Raw genomic sequence first — 14294 nt, 5'->3', positions numbered from 1 at the left:
TTTTTATGTCATTTATGTCAATGAACTGTTTTATTATTGTTGTATTTAATACTTGCAATACCTCTGAAATAACTGAATACACTGAATACACTAACTAGCTTGTATCTTTGGAATAAAGAGCTACTTGCAATACTTCTGAAGCAACTTAGAATACATTACACCTACTGAATACAGTACAGTGAAATCCTGTAAATACAGAGTGATAAGGAAGAAGAAAAAAATCAAACCTGCTTTAAAACCCAGCAACACAACTGTAGCTGTATAACTTTACAACAGCAACACTGCTTTAACAAGAAAGCAAAACAGCAAGACTTATTTGCCATCAAAACAAACATTTTGAAAATGCTGTCTAGTCGCTCTCGCTGTACTTTGATGTCACACACAGAACAGTCTGTACACAGAACACAGAACCTAACTGCAGCAAAATCAGACAATATTGTGTCTAATATAAACCACAATATTAACTTATTGAATTGTTGTAAACAACTATCACATTTGTAGCTGGTCAGTGTTCAAAAAATGCTGGGAAATCACTTCATAGCCCTACAAGAGTGATTACTGATAAACTGTCTGAAAAAAAGAAAGTCATGTTTTAGATAAGAAAAAAAATCACCCACTGACTTTCAAAGCTGCTACATAGTACCGACTTTCTACTTCGAGGACCTTGATAGAAATGTAGTGGAGTGAAAAGTACAATATTTGTCTTTCAAATGTAGTGAAGTTAAAGTCATAAGTTCCCAGAAAAAATAATACTCAAGTAAAGTACAGATACTCAAAAAGTGTACTTAAGTACAATACTCAAGTAAATGTACTTAGTTACTGTCCGACTCTGCTCAGAGGTCACAAAAATATGTGCAAAGAAGTGCAAAAGTGCAAGTACTTGTAAGGTTAATCTTTGCATCTACATATGTTATGTGAAATAGCTTATTAAGGACAGTACTGAATAAAAATAACGTGCAAGTTTTATGATCCTCTTATTTTGTTAAATTTATTAAAATGTTGCATATTCTGCAAGGGATATGAAACTTATGAGCAGAACCGTAGCTTAGGATGCCAGAACGAAGATTTTTAACACAAACCGTTGGTCACCTACATCTTGGATGCCCTGGGGGTAAGCAGATAAACATCAAATTTTAATTTTTGGGTGAACTATCCCTATAATTGCCGATTACAGTTTACATTCATGTTTAAATGAAATAAATGAATATAAATGAATATTTAAAAAATTAAACATCAAAGTAATCACTTTGGTAATCTAAAGTACTTTTCGGATATAACTAATTTAATTACCACACAATTAAAATGTAACTGTAATGAAATACATTTACTCATATTTTGTATTTTAAATACGTAACTAAGTCACATGTATTGCGTTACTTCCCACCCCTGCATATAAATTATTTCAAACGCTTCTGGCTATGCAAACTCAATTTCACGCACAGCTGCATTTTAAAAGCTTTTTATTTTATGCCACAGACATGAAAAAAACACTACTGCCCCCCTTGAGTACTCAAGTCTTTTCTGTACTAATAAACATGCTGTTATTCCCCTCGCTTCCCCCCGAGATTGTTGGAAGCCCCCAGCGCTTGTTTGACCTGGCCGGTCCATGTGTCATTGAGCCTGAGACAAGAAAGCGGTCTTTCTCAAAAAGGAAGTCACATCTTGATCTTCTCAAACTGTAAGATATTTTGTTTCTTATTCAATGACATTCAGACATTTAAAGGCTAATTCACACTACACAAACATATGACGACCAACACAGACACCAGATTACAGTTTTTGACTTTTTAGACATTCCATGACCCGGCAAACCCAAAAGGTAGCACTGATTGTGACAGGGGTAACACACTGATCTGAAAAATACTGACGAACATGTTTATTGGCATATGACACTACAGTGTGGATTAGCCTTAAAAGGATGCCTTAAGTCTGCGGGCACTGTTCCTTGATAAGCAAATTTGACCAACCAGTATCAGCATCTTTCCTATTTTCTCAGGGTAATGGATGGCATAACAGAAGCGTGCATGAAGGGCGGGATTGAGGCCTGCTTCTCTTCTGTCTCCTGTGCTAGTGCCCTGTTGGGTGCTTTAGATGAGCTCAGTCAGGGGCGTGGCCTGCAGCAAGACCAGTCCCGCATGCTGCTGCGGCGATTGGATGAGCTCAAGGAAGGGGTGGAGTCTATGCGTGAGTCTGTAGAACTCAACGAAGCTGACTTCCGCTGGCAGCGGCGTGTGCTTTCTTCTGAGAATGCCGCCTGGGAGACCAGCATCACTGAACGCAGCCCTGACATCAGCATCAGAGTCACCACCGAAACAGGACAGACCACATTAGAGGGGGACTTGGGTCAGACCACTCCAGAGGACTGCGGGGAGGAACCGCGCCTGCCGTCACCTTCTACCTGTGGAGCCGCGGCGAGAGCTCGCCCGGATGTACCAGAATGTGTACGAGAGAGTGGCGCCCCAGAAGCCCTGTCCAGTATGGCGCCTCCTGATGTAGTGCAGCGCAGCCATGGCCTGGCCTACCCTGACATCACCAACTTTCTGTCTGTGGAGTCTTGGACACGCTCGCACGGCTCACGCTACAGCGAAAGCAACTTCAGTGCAGACGAGCAGGAGCTGTCACGAACAGAGTTTGATTCGTGCGACCAGTACTCCATGGCTGCAGAAAAGGACTCGGGTCGCTCCGACATGTCCGATATGGGCTCTGACAACTGCTCTCTCGCTGACGAGGAGCAGACGCCACGGGAATGTCCCGGGCACCGTACGCTACGGACGGCTGCTCTGTCCCTAAAACTGCTGAAGAACCAGGAAGCGGACCAACAGAGCGCCCGGCTCTTTGTACAGTCTCTAGCTGCGCTGCTGCCACGCCTGCTGGGACTGCACAGCACCACGGATGTAGACATGTCCCTGCAGAACTTCTCATCCACCTTCTGTTCAGGACTGCAAGCAGGTAACTTGACCGATGTTGTATACAAGAATGAACTGATAGTTATATTTGATATATTTTATACTTATTTTATAGGTGTCCAGTCCTGTTCCTGGAGGACTGTCTGGACTATCTTGCAGAGTTTATCTCTAGTCCCAATTAAACACACCTGGTCCAGCTAGTTAAGATGTTCAGGCTGACTAGAAACATCCAGGAAGTTGTGTTGGGGCAAGTTGGAAAACGTTAGCCCTGCAAGAGCAGGTTTAAACACCCCTGTTATACAGTAGGCTAAAAAATAATTTGATTACAGAAAATTAGATATAGACACATTTGTTGAAATTTTTTTTTAAATGATATTCACTGTGAATATTTGAAAACAAAACACAGGTTATTGGTAGGTTATCAGGCAATGCCAATAATCTCAATATGGCCAAATGTCAGTTTTTTTTTTCAACCAGGCTAATTTATGAATACTAAAATGTACTAACTGTTTGGTGAAATCCCCCCGTAATTCACCCAAAAATGAAAAATTCTGTCATCATTTACTCAGCCTCATGTTCCAAACCCATAAGACTTTTGATCATCTTCAGAACACAACAGAAGATATTTTTTAATGAGAGAGAATAAAGAGATTAATAAAGAGATTTCTGTCCCTCCACTGAAAGTCCATTCCACCAAAACTACAGCTTCAAAAAGAGAATGAATCGGTTTAGTCTTCTGAAGAGACATATTTGCTTTATATGATGAAGAGATTTCATCTAAAAGCCTAGATGAAATCTGTTCATCATATAAAGGTTTTATTCACATATTGATCAATGAATACATTGATCAACGGATATACATAGAGCGCTTCAAGATGGGTAAATGGAAAATCCAACGTGTACAATCTGTTTCTGAACTTGAATGTACTTGGTGGAATGTACTTTCAGTGGAGGGACAGAACTCTCTCAAATTTCATTAAAATATATTTATTTCTGTCATGACAACTCTCGGAGGGATTGGCATGGTAATGTACATGACAATGTTAATGTATTTGGTCTTGGCGGAATAGATCTGCTATGCTGCTGCTGCGGCAGAGCAAGTACCGAGACTTGATACTGCCAATACATCCACAACATGCTGCTGTGAGCATGTAAGAAATATTGCTGCTGCAAATATAGCACATGAAATAACCCCCATATAGCATACATGATCACCTCGAAGCAGATCAATACAGGTGGAGCTGGGGAAGGTGGAGGGTTTCTGAAGCAAGCTGCAACTGCTATGGCAAGCAATAGTCATATATTTGAATGTTGAACAGTGAGCTCATTGGCTACCGATACAGGAGAGAACCAATCAGCTGTGCCATGTGATAATGATGTCATTAGGTCAGATTGAGTTAGACCTATGGTACTGTGCCATCTAGAGTTTCATGCCAGAACTCTATATTTGTATGCTCGAAGATAAATGAAAGTCATCAATTTAGAACTACTAATGTTTCATGGTCATATACTATTAACTTGTTCACATGCTCAAAATACAGAAACTAAATACTGTTGTCCACATGCATCAGATCAGACTTTCAAATTTTAGAGATATTTTAAGTTTACTGTTAAGACGTTTGTATATGTGCAGTTGAAGGTAATGTGATGTTATTCTGTGGTCTTATAGGTGGGGTTCATTCTCCAGGTTTCGAGGGCAGTAAAAACCTGAGTTGTCAGGCTCTGATGAATGCAGATGGATTGTACCTGGTTTCCTATTATGCTCTACTGCTCAACCTCAAACTGTGCTGCTGTGACTACTACCACAGGAAACCCACATGTGCTCTGGTGTCTTTGGTATTCCTGCATTATTTTACCATAAATGTTAAATATATGGGGCGATTTTGTCCCGAGCCCAGGTTCATTTCTGACCCAATCTCTGCCCGCACAATCTGATGGTGGTGTTGAATGAGCTGCTTCTCTGTGTGCAGAAAGAGTTTGTGCGGCAGATCCAGAGCAGTGGCATTCTGGTGGTTCTATCTCAGGCCTGGATCGAGGAGCTCTACAACCAGGTGTTGGACAGAAACCTGCTGGGAGAGGCGGGGTACTGGGGCTCCGCTGAGGAGCAGTCCTTACCTCTCATCACCATGCTCACCGGTAATACTCCTTTGTGTGAAATCAACCATAGAGGTCTCAGATGTAGGGTTGTGCAACTAGGTAAATAAATAATTAAATAAATTAGCACGATAATATCGTGTATCGGCGATCTCACTGGCTGACGATAGGACGATATGAAAATTGAGCATATCGCCCAACACTACTCAGATGAGTACATATCCATGGTGTGAAGGTGTAAATTTATAAAATTCTTCTTTGCATTTTATGAATTCAGGTGATAATTGTTCTGAAACAATGTCTCATTTTGACATAGAATAATAATATAAAAATAATACCAGTTTGTCAAAAAATTGGCATTGCCACATTTTACTTTTAAAGGGATAGTTCACCAAAAAATAAAAAATTCGGTCATTAATTACTCACCCTCATGTCGTTCCAAACCTGTAAGACGTTCGTTCATCTTCGGAACACAAATTAAGATATTTTTGATGAAATCCGAGAGCTTTCTGACCCTGCATAGACAGCAATGCAACTGAAACATTTTATGGCCCAGTGACCTGAAATTTGTGTCCTAAAAGCTAGTGAAACTATTTTAAACCAATTTTGCCTAATTATTGTGCATGTAGTTCATTTCAGTGGTGGGACTACATGAAACTCATGCTCATTTAAAGACCAAAAGCACCACCATGTTCTAGAACAGACTAGCATTCGAGTAGTTCAGTCTAGAGACAAGTGCTTGGACAAGAAGTTTTGCAGCATGTTTATATAGGAACGTGAAGTTCATCTGGTTTCTGGCTGACGTGGATAGCATTATCTGTAAAAACATTTTATGGCCCAGAAAGGTAGTAAGAACATCGTTAAAATAGTCAATAATAAAATCAGTGGTTCAACCATAATGTTATGAAGCTACTAGAATACTTTTTGTGTGCAAAGAAAATAAATATAACGACTTCATTCAATGTTTTTTTCTGTTCCGCGTCAGTCTCCACCGCCATTCATGAGAGTAACACGGCGCATGCGTGTGGTGCTGCTGACGCAGGAGTCGTATGACGTTCTGACATAGAACCCGCATGCGCTGCGCCTTGTTTACAAGCAGATGATTGCACACGCAGGATACTGACGCGGAAGAGAAGAAATTGTTGAATAAAGTCGTTATTTTAAAAATAATAAAAAATATAATAGAAATAGAACAGAGAGTGCTAGTGTTAGAGGGTAGTTTTTTAATAAATAAAATCTAAATCTAATCTAAAAAAAAAAAATTGTTGAATAAAGTCGTTATTTTTGTTTACTTTGTGCACAAAAAGTATTCTCGTAGCTTCATAACATTACGGTTGAAGCAAGCTCTCTCTGCTGATTTAATTGCTCTGCTGATCACATATAACATGAAATGAGCAAACACAAAGCCACATACTGTATCTCAAAAACAATTAGCCATGGTAAAGATTTTCCAAGAATTTCATGTATTTAAATGTATAACCTTAATAACCTCAAGTTGCCCCAGGGCCACTGACTCTGTAAGAAGAGTGCCTTTAGATAAATACAATGACTAAATTATTATTTACTACTAAGAAATATGTATTTCTTCCTTTCCCATCCTTTGTTCTGTCAGATATTGATGGACTGGGCAGCAGTGCTATCGGTGGTCAGCTGATCAGAAAGGCCTCGACACAGTCACCCTTTACCTGTGACAAGAACGGCAGTGACTTGGTGGCAGGTACAGTGCAAGAAACTCTGCTTGTCCACACACACTGTATTGAGTTGGGCAGGTCATTCCACCAGCAGGGAACAGTTAAGGTAAAGTCAGGAAAAGTAAGTTTGTGCCTCTTTGGGATGGCACTATAATGCACTGTTTACTTGCAGAGTGCAAGCTTACTGAAGTGGCTTACAAGAAGACAAGAAATTCTGTACTTGCTAGGTTGAGTTGGAGGTGGTATTCTTCCATACAAGCAGAGATGTCTACCAGGCAAACTGAAATCCATGCAGACACTATGGGATCCTCTTTCTGGAATGACAAGAAGAGCTGCATATTGTCAGGGTAGCAGTGGTAGGAAAATCCATTTGCCTAGTGATGTTGTGTATTTCAAAAAGAAGAGGGGGCCAAGCACCGAACCCTGAGGTACTCTGAGGTTAGTTGATTTGACACTAAAAAAATACCCTGGAGGATCTACTTGTGAGGCCTCAAACCAGTGCAATTTTTGGATATCCAGTTTGGAGAGGGAAGACAATGGGATTTGGTGATTTACTGTGTATAATGCAACACTAAAAATCCAGTAGAATGAGTATGCATAATCTTCAGTGACGGATAGCAAGGTAGTCTCTGTTGAATATCTGTACTTGTAGCTTGACTTATTGTTATCTTGCATGTTGTTCTCTGACCATGAAGGGGACTGAGGGAAATGTCTTGAATAGATTGTGTGAATCTGAATTTTTGGGTAACTTGTTGTCAAATCACAAACATTGACAACTTAGGGTCAAGCTGTCATTGTCTCATCGTGACCTCATTCCTGACAGGTGTGGTATTTGCCCGCTATATCCTGACTGGCTGCTGGAAGAACCTGATCGACACGCTGTCCACGCCACTCACAGGGCGCATGGCGGGAAGCTCTAGAGGTCTCGCCTTTATTCTTGGAGCAGAGGGAGTTAAAGAGCAGACTCAGAGGGAGAGAGACACCATCTGCCTCAGCCTGGATGGTCTACGCAAGGCTGCGGCACTCAGCTGTGCTCTGGGTAACATCACATGTCATTAATTTCAGCCTTTTCATTTCTATTTCAGCTCACTTATACTGTTCCCTCACACATTAATCTTTTGCATACTGTCCATCAGAGTGGAATATGGGACACTAATGGAAATGGTATGTCTGTTGGGCCTTAATTTTCTGTCACTTAGGTGTGGCGGCCAACTGTGCCTCAGCACTTGCCCAGATGGCAGCAGCATCATGTGTTCAGGAGGAGAAAGAGGAGAAGGAATTGGGGGAGACTGGAGATGCCATTGCTCAAGGTATTTATACACATTTCACAACATATGTGTGACATATTTCACTTTGCATCACTGTATTCAGAGACATGTGTGGGGACTGATATTGTACTAGTACTGGGTCCATTACTGTGCTCTGACAGATACCATGCAGCATATGTTACATGCTGTAAATGTTGGCATAAATTGGCAGCAGAACAAATTTCAGTGCCAGTATTCATACCTGCATAGAGCTGCTGTTGCACAGAGTACATGAGCACAATCAAAAGCATTTTTGGGAAAGGAAAGAGAACGTTTAGATTGTTTTGATCTAAACAAATTTGTATTACTTCCTTTCAAGTTCCTTACAAGTTTTCATAACATCATTAGTTTTATAATGTGACTATCACAGGCCCAACATATTACTTTACTTTAACAAAAAAAGATGAATGGGAGTTAAACAGCTTTAAAACAGTTAGGTAAAACTTACTAACCTCAGATCATCAGTTCAAACCCTACTGAACTTATATTCAATCGCCTTAGGTGAACTTGCATGTGTCTGTGTTATAGTTAAGCAGCGTGTTGAACAGAAACTCGAACAGATGGGCCGCTGTCAGGGCGTGAGGCTGCACACGGCCCATGTGCTCTGCATGGACGCTATACTCAATGTGGGGCTGGAAATGGGCAGCCATAACCACGATTGCTGGCCTCACGTGTTCAGGTACAACACTCATCTCTTTAGGGTTGGGTATCGATTGAGTTTTTTACGATACCGGTGCCAAATCGATACTTTTAAAACGGCACCGGTACCTAAACGCTGCCTGAACCGATACTTTAAAAAAAGATCCACAAAATAAACGATGGATAACATTAAAGAACATTAAAAATATTTAAAATAAATATACATAGCACTCACATGCTCCTCGGATGCTCTCATTTCCCGAGTTGTGCTTCCTTTACTCTAAGGCTAAGAAATGTATTTCACGATCTGGGTCATTATTTAATACAAAACTATATTTAATACAAAACCACACATAATGTTTCTACTGTATCTCTGTCAATCACTCTGATATTTAGTTAAAATGAGTGAATTGACTGAGTGCTGTCTGTCACTGTCTTTAATCAGTTCTGTGACTATATGGTATGCCACATGCGCTGTAATATGTTTTATATTAAATATAAAATTTTCAAATGAAAATAGCAACATTATCGTTTTATAAAGTATGCGTTCGTATGTGTTAAGGGCTAGATCTTCGCTGGAGGAAACAGCTGTGGTGTGATGAGGGGTGAACAGCGAAAACTTTATAGTAGATGGGAAACCGATTGCTCCCTCATGACCTTTTGTAAACTGTATTTATGACAAAGAACATAAATTTGTCATAAATACAAAGAACACACACCTTGTGTCCTCTGTTTCTGTTTGAGTCCACTCATGCTGCGCCGCCGCGGTCTGCGGATTGAATAGCGCATATTTAAAATAGAATTATATTATAATCATGTTCTGAATTTATTCATTTTTTAAAATTATAATGATGATAAAAACAGGATTGACAAGTAGCCTGTTTGAACTGTGCACATTAACAAATGTATTTACTAACATTTCAGCCAGGTAGTGGGCTACATTAAAGGTGTCTGAACGTGAGGGATAGTCCCTGATGAGATCGTCAGGTGAAAGGTCATCATCATGTGGATAATTTTATTTACGACTAAATTATTATTCATTCATTTTACTAATAGTTAGATTGGGCAGGCCTTCACAAAATGGCGTTTAATTACAAAAAAAATGTATAAATAAATAAATAAATTGCCTTGACAAAAGGGCACTTTGGGCATCAAGGGGAAAAGGGGCAGGTGCTCAAGCACCCACCGCACCCCCCTCTGCACGTGCCTGGCGCACTGAAAGACGGGGAGGAGACGAAGTCTGCCGCCGTTTTCATATTAAATTTAAAGGGGACTGTCTCTGAGGCGATCACGAATTTGTGTACAGTTTATGGAGCTAATCACTATAGCCCTGCTAAAATTGGCCTAAACACGCTTAATTTGTTTAAAATTTTACAACGTTTAAAATTGAGTAGAAAAGTGCGAGCTTTCTAAAAAAGAATGAATAGAGCATATATAAGCTACAACAAAGTTTAATCTGGCCGCAGAGGAACACAACCGGGGTTGCCTCCCAGATAGCAGAGAAGGGTCTGGCTGCAGCTGTGCACTTGCACTCTCAGACTTGCATTCTCAGACTTGCACTCTCAGACACATGTTCAATCTGCACCAGACTTCACATGTTTGTTAAAAGTCCTGGCTTGAAGACATCTACATGCCAACATTCAGTTATAATCATAGCGCGACCAGCTGGCAGCAGAAAATTTGGCACATATAAATGACTTTGACATATTCCTCCTATATTTACCACTTATTGCATATTGCCCACTGTTTGCTGTTTTCCTAAAGCCACCGGGTGGCGGTGAGCCCGGGTGCGAGGGCCCGTTCATCGCTGCTTGCAGCTTTAATTATATTTGTATTTCAGGTGTGGACCTAAGGGCGCTAGCTGCTGTTGCATCGAGTTAGTGCATCGACTTGTTGCATCGACTTGTTTCATAGACCTGCTTCATTGACATGTTTCATAGACCTGGTTCGTGGACGTCGCAGTTTTGAACCGCTGATTTACAGAGTGTTTCTTAGACTATTCTGCCTAATTGATCTGTACGATATATTTGAGTAAGTGTTGGACATTCTTTTTTTTGTCTGTGGTACAAATATATTAAACTAATGACTTTGTATTCTGGTTCAGTGAAGCAGCTTGGACGATTTTTTATTAAATATTAATTGATTTATCTATTGTGTTTTGGCTGTTTATGTATCTTTTTTTTTCTTCTTGTTTTTCTTTCGTTTTTACCAGTGTCTTTTTTTTTTTTTTACTGTGTATATATCCACATGTGAACACCTGACGAGCTGTGATATTGAGGTTTAACAGAAGGGGAGAGAGTAGATTTGTCTCTTTCTGTTTTTTTTTGTTTTTTTTTGGTTTATCACTTGCTTTAAGAATTGTTGTGCACTGATTTACTGTGTGGTTTGTCCCTTCTGTTAAAGTTGGATTTATTATAGTCTCTTAACTGTGGGTAATTAATTGGTAAACTGTTTAAGAGGTTCATTTTTTTTTTTAGAATGTTTTAGGGTAAAAAAAATTTTTTGTGTGAATTTGTATTATTTTGGAAAGTCACGTCTCTGTCTTTAACCCCATCCAAACCAGCAGGGTCCTTCATATTATTGTAATTTCTTTTGGTTTAAGTCTTTTTGTGTTTTTTTTCCTGGGAGGAGAAATAACCTAGGTGGCGCAGTCGGGTTTTTTTTTTACTTTTAGCCAAGGGTTACATTAAGATGATTTTAATATATTAGAATGAGTACATTACAATATAAATTTATTAGAACGAGTACATCATTATTTATGGGCTTAAAAACAAGATGCAAACAATCAGAATATTGTACCTGTTGGGGAGTGCACAATGTAAACATGAAACTTATGCCATTACCTATGTTGTACTGTGGTAGAGTTATGAAAGCCCTTCATAATGCAGAGGTCAAGTGCCTGTTCTGCCAATAGTTAGCAATGGCCCTATAGTATGCAGTAAACAGCTTTACCAAATTCTGCTGAGGTGAAATTCAGTGCAGTCCCATATCGTGATATGTATCGTATCGTGGCTTTGCTGGTGATACACAGCCCTACCGGTTACATAGGTACCACCGGGTTTCGGTACCCAACCCTACATCTCTTACTCTCAAATCTTTAGTAAAGTAATTAAAAGTATTTTAGGACTGTCACTAGATGAAAATAATTCATCATATTTACTCATGTTTCAAGATTGCTGAAATGTGACTAAATATACACATTTTATTTTTTTAAAAACTAGTAGTGCATTTAATTCTTCTCATCAATGATCTATTTTGCTGTTGGTTGTGTTTTACTTTTAACTAAATGCTAGGACGAACAATTAACTAATTATTTAAAAGTTAGACCATGATCTTAAGAGGCACAGCAAGTTCAACTCTGTGATTTGTAGAGCTGGAAACTTACTTTTTATTTGTTGTATAAAATTACATTCTACATATTTAATGAAATTCAATATTTATTTACTGATTTGCATTAGTAGTGTTAAATTGAAAATTTTTATACATATTTGAATTTAAAAATGACATTTCTTTTTATTTTTTTTCCAAAAGCAAATACCCACACTGAGTTTGTTGTGATATTCCTCAGAGTGATTGAGTATGTGAGTTCACTGGAACACACACATTTCAGTGACGGCGGCTCCCAGCCTCCCATCGCCATCACACAGGCGCAGCAGGCCGTGGCAGTGGACCTGCAGCTGGAGTTGAGCGGAGAGGCCAGTCCAGAGCTGGAACTGGGCCTCAGCCATCCAGTTATCCAGCCGCTTTCCATCCAGGAGCTCTTGAGAGAAAGCAGTCGCGGTAAAGGATTCGACCTGCGGGGAGGCAGTCTGCTCACAGGCACCAGTGCCGCCAAAGCCGTCTGCACGCTTTCCACACAAGCTGACAGGTACCACGCAAAAAGATACATCTTTCACTGTCTGCATCTGCCCATCTTCATTCTTCCATCTGTTTTTTTTTTTTAAGCTAAGAGGAATGCTTTATCTTAATGTTAATTAGGAATTGAATTGTAATGCATTTTGTGTTTTATGGGTTGTCATGACTAAAATGTTTAGACCGTGTGCGATCAGAATTTGTGTCCACCCAAAAGTAATACGCATTGATTATTTCACATGAATAACTCAAGCAAAGTGGAATATGGAGTTCTGCTTGTGGTTAGTTTTTTAGCAAACACAACTCCAAACATCTTTCAAACCTTTGATTTCTAACTGGAGTTATGTGGAAAATGGCCACTAGGGGGACCAGTAAGGTCATAATTAGGTAGGCATTTTTGGTCCATCCAGTGCTCTCTGTGCTCTATGTAGGAGTTAAAATCAGTGTGTACATCATATTATTATTTTGCCTTTATTGCAATGCTACTGTATGTTTGCTTTTCTGAATGTGATTTCTATCAGTCCTGTCCTTAAGATGTTTGTAATGTGTTTTTGTATTGGCTCTCAGCTCTCAGTAAGAAACAGACCAATTTGGTTATCTTAAAATTAGAACATGATCTTAAGAAGTACAGCCACAAGTTCAACACTTGTGATTTGCAGAGCTGGAAACATCCTTTTTATATGTTGTAGCAATTACATTGTGAAGTCTGTATTTAAATAATTTGCACAAAGCCTTTAAAAGAAGGATTAAGAAATATACTGTAGGATGTTGTTGAGTATCTCATACAGGGGAAAACCCAATAGAGATACCATTTGTTTACCGCTTCCCATTGAACAGTTAATCTTTGTTATGTTAGTGATGGGACTAAAACGGCTACTGACAGATGTTTCTAGCATAGCGCCGATCCCGTGGGTGCTTGAGCTCAGAATGGCTGCACACCTATGGAAAAACACAAGATATTCTCCATTAACTTAAACCAGTCAAAAAATAGACTGAGATTTGGGAACCTCTCTGAGTTCTCACATCGTGTCCCTGCATGTCGTAATACACAGCCAGTAATCTCGAAAGATGCAAGAGTTGAATCAGACTCATCATTATATTTATGATATAATAGCAGCTAGGGATGTGTGATATTGACAAAAAATAATATCTTGATATTTTCTGTGATTTTATCGATAATGATAATTAGACGATATTTTGCTGAGTGTGTTATTGTGCTGGTATCTTAAGGACTGCCGTGGACAGCTGGCTCCTGAAGTTTTTGATATTCTTTATATTCTGTGTGGTGCTCAGTTTACATTGAGAGAAATTAATCTTTTCCAATATGAGTTTAAATTAATTTTTACCTTTTAATGGGCATTTTTACCCTTTTCTAAAAGTGTTCTTTATCTTTTGAGTCACATTCTTACATTTAATCAGTGAATTAGAATAATAAGACATCTGGGCTGTTACCAAGCAAATGAAATCAGTATCAATAAAATTCATCGTTGCAATGCAGAGGAAACACAGAAGCTGCGTCTGAAGTGGCATTTAGATGTATTTACACACTACTGTTTAGTGCAGGACATGAATGCTTAAACCTGCAGTTACAAATGCATAAAAAATGTTTTGATATATTAAACATAAAGCATTGAATACTGTTATTCGAAATTATCTAAATAATAAAAATAAACTTTAAATGTGAAATTAAAACCGCCAGTAGGTGGCAGCAAGTCACTGTTAATAAGTGAGGTAATGCGATTGAACCGAATCATTTAAACGGTTGATTCATTCAGGAACGAAACACCGTCATGTTGCTCAGAGAC

General features: G+C 39.2%; 1 protein-coding gene across 1 annotated transcript in view; it reads left to right on the top strand.

Annotated features, from left to right (window-relative positions):
* Window positions 1–14294, top strand: part of LOC107712337 (brefeldin A-inhibited guanine nucleotide-exchange protein 3-like) — a 54413-nt gene that overhangs the window by 33499 nt on the left and 6620 nt on the right. Inside the window, exons 11-19 of the mRNA XM_016517560.1 lie at window positions 1566–1678; window positions 1997–2949; window positions 4576–4742; window positions 4877–5042; window positions 6613–6717; window positions 7515–7730; window positions 7891–8001; window positions 8527–8677; window positions 12206–12505. Of these exons, the coding sequence (XP_016373046.1) occupies window positions 1566–1678; window positions 1997–2949; window positions 4576–4742; window positions 4877–5042; window positions 6613–6717; window positions 7515–7730; window positions 7891–8001; window positions 8527–8677; window positions 12206–12505 (2282 nt within the window). The remainder of the gene's footprint in view (window positions 1–1565; window positions 1679–1996; window positions 2950–4575; window positions 4743–4876; window positions 5043–6612; window positions 6718–7514; window positions 7731–7890; window positions 8002–8526; window positions 8678–12205; window positions 12506–14294) is intronic.

The sequence above is a fragment of the Sinocyclocheilus rhinocerous genome, unplaced genomic scaffold (genome assembly GCF_001515625.1).
Source record: "Sinocyclocheilus rhinocerous isolate Xijiao unplaced genomic scaffold, SAMN03320098_v1.1 scaffold358, whole genome shotgun sequence".
Lineage (NCBI taxonomy): Eukaryota > Metazoa > Chordata > Actinopteri > Cypriniformes > Cyprinidae > Sinocyclocheilus > Sinocyclocheilus rhinocerous.
This window is presented reverse-complemented; position numbering and strand designations above follow the sequence as displayed.